General features: G+C 43.0%; 1 protein-coding gene across 1 annotated transcript; it reads right to left on the bottom strand.

Annotated features, from left to right (window-relative positions):
* Window positions 1-731: 731 nt before the first annotated feature.
* LOC127300294 (polyadenylate-binding protein 2) lies at window positions 732-6,108 on the bottom strand. The gene is made up of 9 exons (XM_051330394.2): window positions 5,725-6,108; window positions 4,433-4,551; window positions 3,698-4,354; window positions 3,548-3,625; window positions 3,356-3,445; window positions 2,605-2,742; window positions 1,614-1,781; window positions 1,272-1,481; window positions 732-1,175 (listed from the first exon to the last, which is right to left on the bottom strand). Exons 1-9 carry the CDS (start codon window positions 5,978-5,980, stop codon window positions 930-932), a joined length of 1,962 nt encoding a protein of 653 aa, XP_051186354.1. The 5' UTR covers window positions 5,981-6,108; the 3' UTR covers window positions 732-929.
* Window positions 6,109-6,841: the final 733 nt, after the last annotated feature.

The raw sequence follows: 6,841 nt of genomic DNA on the forward strand, positions 1-6,841 counted from the left end.
CTTGTCCGTACTCGGACGTATTCGATCTTCTGTATGATTTGGATCTTTGTATTGTATTTTTATATCTTGACTCGTTGAAGTCGTTATTGTAATATATGTATCTTGTGGGCTCTATTGTAATCCTGTTGTAATGTTACCGCTCGTGTTAATTCCTCTGGCATCACGTGTATGATTCGTCGTGCACGTCGTGTCGGAGGACATCTCTGAATCGATATCGTGCGGATTTCAGCGGGATCGCTGGAATCCTCAGGATACCGGTTTGGGGGCGTCACAAGTTGGTAGCCATAAAGTGAAAACTGAGTGAAAATATGAGAGAGAAAAAGAAAAACCAAATCAGCTTTATATTAATGGGACCATAACATGGCATGCATATGTCAAAAGTTTTATCCAAGCCTAGTTGAACAGTTACTGCCTCCATTGCTCATGCCCTGAGTGTCTCGATCAACACCGACCATCTAGAAGATCCACAGCTCTCCTTGTCAGCAACCTTGATGGCTAAAAAGATACGTCGACCACCCCCGTTCTGAAATGTAGGCCTATTTAGAAAGCTGCATCCTGAAAAGGCTTACATTTCAGGACAGAGGTAATACATAAAGACTTGTCTGTCCCGACTCCCGAGCAAGACTACCATTGAACATAGTTTGGGTCCACTGAGGCTGGCTACTACATCTTCCGATGGTATAACAAACCAAACAGGCAAACAAAGAGCACATTGGTAGAACAAAGCACCATAGAGACAACGCCAGATAGATAGATTCAGTAACAAACTGATGACAGCTTTTACCAACATAACCAATCCATGCAAATAAGACAAGACAAATCCATAGAAAGACTAAAACAACTAGTTCAGCTACTGGCAAACGCTAAATCTCCAATAAACATTTAAAGTCTAGATAAAGTTGATATGGTGCAAAAATTGACCGCCCAGCTTAGGAAGAGATGAGGCCATCATTCAGAGAGAGAGAAGCCAGCTGCTGCTCGGGGGACTGATTGGTGTTGTGCTGAGCGCTGCGCAGAACCTCCATGGCTTCAGCAACCTTGGCCTTCAGAGCATCGGGCGACTCAAGCAGGTGAAGCACCTCAGTCTGGTCCATCTCCAGAAGCATGCCAGTCACCTTTGCAGCCTGGTCATGCTCCAGCTGATCAACAAGAGGGTACAAGTTCTCACCAAGCATCTGCAATAATAAACAACACATCATCAGTGTCCACAAAACACATCTTCCTGAGAAAACAATATAGTAGAAAAATAAAAGGTTTAACAATTCACATACCATTCTTTGCTGGTCCGGGGGCGCATTCGCAAGTGCAGTAGCTAATGCACCTATTGGAATAGGCTGCGAAACAGCCGTATCTCTCATAGGCATTCCTCCCATCTCATATGGGGAAGGCATCACACCGCCAACACCATGCATAGCAGGATCGGGCATGCCGCGTCCACTTGGGTAGCGGTAGCCACGACCACCACCACCCCTAGCAATCATCTGCAACAGCATCATAGATGAATTTCAGAGCCTCTCAAAACAAGATAAATTCTAGGTTGTATCTATATAGATCCATACAAAACAACAATACAGAGGATAAGCACTTGGTGTTAAGGAAATAAAGCAGGTTACCTGCTGCTGACCCATTGGCATGGGTTGCTGCATTCCACCAGGACCAGCACGCCTACCAGCTGGGCGTTGTTGTTGTCCTTGCTGCACCATAGGCATCATAAAGTTCGGCATCGGGCCTCCACCTGGCCTCATCCCGGGCATCAGAGGTTGCTGGAAGCCAAAACCAGGCTAAAAAAACAAAGTTTGTTAACCCATAATGTTATACTGCATAACATATAATCAGAGGAATTCATGTTCTATGTGACAAAACCTAAAAGCAAATTGCACAGCATGTTTCCTGATGTAAACTTAGTTAAGGAAGTACTTATGACCAAGATGCAACAAGATGGTAAACCAATACATAAAAGCAAGACAACTAAGAAGAGTATTAATTCAAGCCTTCCCAGCTCTTCTGTAATATTATTGCAAACATATGCCTTTAACTCGCTAACATATCAAAAATCAGATAAAACCGATAAAGGAGATGAGCTCTTCCAGAAGCAAGTAAATGACAGATAAATATGCACAGGGTAGCAAGGTTAGGGAACCGACAGTAGGAAACATGCATCATAAGACCAAGTTCACTTAAGTTCCATATACTACAATATTCTTTCTCTAGAGAAGGCTCCTCATGAATAACATTAAGTTCAGCCTTGGATATTGAAGTAGCAAACAGTGGGAACATAATCGTTGGCCGCCTACATCTGAAAGCGTTATAGGGAGGAACGGTGACATTAATGCCCATGGCAACTAAAAGCACAGCCTTGCATATATTGGTCACTACGAAAGAAGACAAGTAGTTGGTAACAATCACACAAATTTCAGTGAAGCATGGAACAGAAGCAAGCCCATTGAAAAAAAAAAACCAACGGCCTTTTTCATTATAGCAATTGTGCAAGCTGGCATGAAAGTTCAGAAGCCAAACACTACAGAATAACGTTATTAGATGTAAATTCAGATCTAGCTAGCTATCAAGACCGACACCCATCAGGAAAATAATAACCATGCTCACCTGAGGGTTCATAAAAGCTTGAGGTGGCTGACCATAAAATAGCTGCTGGCCAACTCCAGGAACACCAGGAGGAAACATGGCCATGCGAGGACCAACATTTGGAGCCATTGGAACAGGACGCATTTGTGAAAATTGTGCCTGCAACGAAAAGCAACTTTAGTGACAAAATATAGCTATAGCACAGAAACACCACATCCACAATCATGATAGCAAAGAAAGGTTCTGTAGAGCACAAACTCTATTGAAATAGATTTCATGAGAAAGCACTACATCCGCAATACGAATATTAGGTGCCTGCAGAATGTGCAAATGTTTACATCTCAGAGCAAGTACAATAAGGGACTTATGGCCCACCTACGTAGCACTTTTGCCTATGTGCTGGAGAAAGAAATAATAAAAATGAGGGGAGTGGGCTCTCTTGCAAAAGAGCACCACTACACGTGCTCCTTGGCAAATGTAATAAATGTGAGAACAGATAGAGGAAAGATGGTAAGAAGTAAGTCTAATAGCCAACCTTACAATATGTGTAACTATAAGTTATGGTTATAGATGACATGGCAGCTCTATATAGCCATCAGCTTGCTATACTATCGTACTCGCCATCAGCTGGCAATACTATTGGTCTCAATAGGTTTTGCTGAAACTAGGTGACCAAATACAGTAGACATAACAAGAAATTATGCTAATAATGTTTAAATAGGAAAGACAATTAGGAAGAATGCAGTTACACTCCCCGGTAACAGTTCTTTACCTGCAGCCTTGCTTTCCTGTCTTCCTTGCGCTGTGCAAGTGCAACATAAAGTGGTTTATTGCCAACCATCTTGTTGTTCATTTCAGAGAGCTACATTGGATACCACAAGAAAAATATATAACTTTATGTGCCATACATCACGACAACCTCAAAGTCTCAAACACAAAATACTAATTTACAAAGAAGGCTTACAGCTCGGGAAGCCTCTTCAGCAGTTTTAAAAGCAACAAATCCAGAACCTCTGCTTGCACCATTTGAATCCCGCATAACCTATGACAAGGCTTTCAATTAGTAAAGTAAGCAGGAAAGCATACGCATCACTAATTGAGAATTTGAACAAACCTTGCAGGAAGTAATAGTGCCATACTCAGCAAAAAGTTCTCGCAACTTCTCATCATCAACAGTATCATCCAAGTTCTTCAGATACAAGTTGGTGTTTTGATACTTATCTGCTGCCTCTTGAAGGTTCTTTTCAAACTTCTCTTTCAATTCCATCTCCCTTTCTGACTTCTTCTGCGCCCTTCCGACATACCATTCCTTCTCACCAAATTTCTTGCCATTCAAGTCTTGAACAGCCAGAGCAGCTTCATCTGGACTTTCAAAATTGACAAACCCAAAGCACTTGGATCTTCCATCCCCCTCCCGCATTACAACAACACTTGTTATGGTTCCAAATTTTCCAAAGATTTCCTTGAGGTCATCTTCAGTGGTAGTCTCAGCCAGGTTCTTCACAAAAACATTGTTGAACTTGACATTGCCTGGAGAATTATCCCTCTCCTGCTTGCGAACGAAAGGCCCAACATACACCTTCTTGTCATTCATAAGCATACCATTGAGTTTCTCAATAGCAGCATGAGCAGCCTCATCCCTCTCATACTGCACGAAGCCATAGCCCTTTGATTCTCCGGAAGCATCTGTTGCAACTTTACAAGAAAGGATGTTTCCGAACACACAGAATGTATCAGACAAAGCTTTGTTATCTATTGACTTGTCAAGATTCTGCAGAACACGAAGGATAGGGATGTCAGGGAACTTAACAAATAGGTCAACACTTGCATTCTGAATATGTATACAAACCTTAATAAATATATTTGCATTGCCACTCTTGCGCAGGCTGGGGTCACGGTTAGAATACATTATCCTGATAGGCCTCCCGTTGATAGGAGTGAAGTTGAGCATTTCAAGAGCACGTGCAGCTGCAGGATATTTCAAAATCGTTATGAAATGCAATGAAAGGCCTTGCAGATGTACAACAAGATGCATGGACGTGGTTCTATAAGGTCACAGATGTATCTCAAGGAAGGAGTGAGCCATGGAAACAATACATCAAATGTAGAATAATCCAGCAACAGCTACAAGCTAGTCATTCCATCAACAGTAAACCACGATATAATTGTGAAGATTTCAGCAGCATCTTCGCATGAGCAGAGCTACCATACATAAGCTTTAACTTATTTGTATTGCAATGTATGCTTCACAGCAAAAACTAAATAAGCATTGTATTCACGACAAAATATAAATAAACATTGCATTCTGGTTTATGCTTCACAAAAAAATTAAATAAACATTGTATTCCGATTTGTGCTTCTCGACAAAAACTAAACAAACATATTTGTATTCCAAATTATGATTCACGGTAATGTAATCATACCACAGCAATGTGGACACCACATAACTTAGACAAAATACCAAAAGGTTAAAGAAGTACATCCCAATCGATTATAGTCCTATTGGTCACACTGAATAAACTATAGCCAAAACTTCCAACAAGTGAAATAAACGATTTTTGTAACGGTTCATCAATGGACAAATCCCTAGCTGCCCCGGAGAGAGGAAAAAGAAGGTATCACACCCCACAGTCATGAATGTCAAGACAAAACTGCATCAAAACCTTGGCGCGGATGGCTGGACACCAAGACAACTACATGCAGCAATCAAATCACTTGCTGTTTTTGCTCGCGCTCTGGTTCCTCCCCTTCACCATCCACCTCAAGGCTAATGTATTAGGTAAAGAACTCAAGGACTGTGGACACCACATACCAGACTACCTGAGCCTAAGATAAAATTCCAAAAGAGCACAAAAATAACCAACAATAGTCCTATTGTTCAACAAAAAACTATCACCAACGCTCCAAACTACCAAATCAAGACAGACAGACACCCTTAGTCGACCACCAATTCCCAAACTACCTCAGCCGCCGCATGAACTTCCCAACCGCAACAACCGACGCATTCAGACCCTAACAAATCCGACAGCTGCACACCACTAAAACGAAAAAAGACTAATTTTTTACCAAAAAAAACCTAGCAATGAAAAAAAAATAGAACTAATCGGCTGAAGCGGGGAGATCAGGGCGTGGTTCGCTCACCGTCAGCGGGGGTGTTGTAGTTGACATAGGCGTAGCCGAGCGACTTGCGCGTGGTGACGTCCCTGCAGACGCGCACGGACACGACGCCTCCGATCTGGGCGAAGACGTCGAAGAGCTGCGCGTCCTGCACGCTGACGTCGAGGTCCCCCACGTAGAGCGACGTGGCCGGGAACGCCGACGCGGCGGCCGCCGCCGCGGCTGCCGACGCGGCCGGTGAGCCGCCCTCGGACGCGGAGCTCGGTGCCTGCGCCGCCATCAGCAAAAGATAGGTTTTTTTTCGGGTTTTTGCGGATTTTTTTGAGGTATTTTTCTGGTTTAGGGTTTGATAAGGGTCGGGAGCTGGCTCCCAACTGCGGTGCGGCGTGAGGAGAGGGAGGAGGCGGCGGCGGAGGGGGAAGAAGGCTATTTGTACCACCCGGGGCAAAACCCTGGTGCCGCCTGGCCGTCGGATCCGGACCCAGCAGGCGTGGACGGCCCTGATCGTGATGCGAGCACGTGTCCGGGGCTGACCTATTTTGTGCCCTGCCCAGATGTGTGTGCTTTTGGATGAAACACACCTTTTTCAAAGGAAATTTCATGGTTTTCAAAGTGTTTTCTCTGAATAACTTCCAAATGAATCATGTTACTAGTAGGGTGGGAGGTAGTAAAATCGATTGTTCCGATATTACTCCCAATGCTCTGGGTCGCAATATATTGCTAGAAGTATTTCTGTTCTAGGGTAAATTCAAGACGGTTACTGAAATGATTTGAGTCGGTTACTAGAGCTCATAAGTGAATTATGTTAGGACCGTTGACGGAAGTAAATACTGGGTAAAATTATTCGTATAACCGATTTCATTGTCCTACTATCATAATTGCACATGATTTGAGAGAGATTCGACGGTTGGGTGCCTTTACGAGTATAGTCTCACATTAACTGTTTACGTTCGGCAAAGGGCAAAATCGTAATGAATTGAGTAATGGTAACTTGTAGGGCATGGGACTAATTTGGACTTATTTACTTATTTATTATCTTCCATTTGCGGAGATGTTATCTTTGTGTTTCAGCAACTTGCGACAACAAATAAACATCATTGTTTTCCTAAAAAAACGACATGAACAATTAGACTCATTTAAC

The sequence above is a fragment of the Lolium perenne genome, chromosome 5, assembly GCF_019359855.2.
Source record: "Lolium perenne isolate Kyuss_39 chromosome 5, Kyuss_2.0, whole genome shotgun sequence".
Lineage (NCBI taxonomy): Eukaryota > Viridiplantae > Streptophyta > Magnoliopsida > Poales > Poaceae > Lolium > Lolium perenne.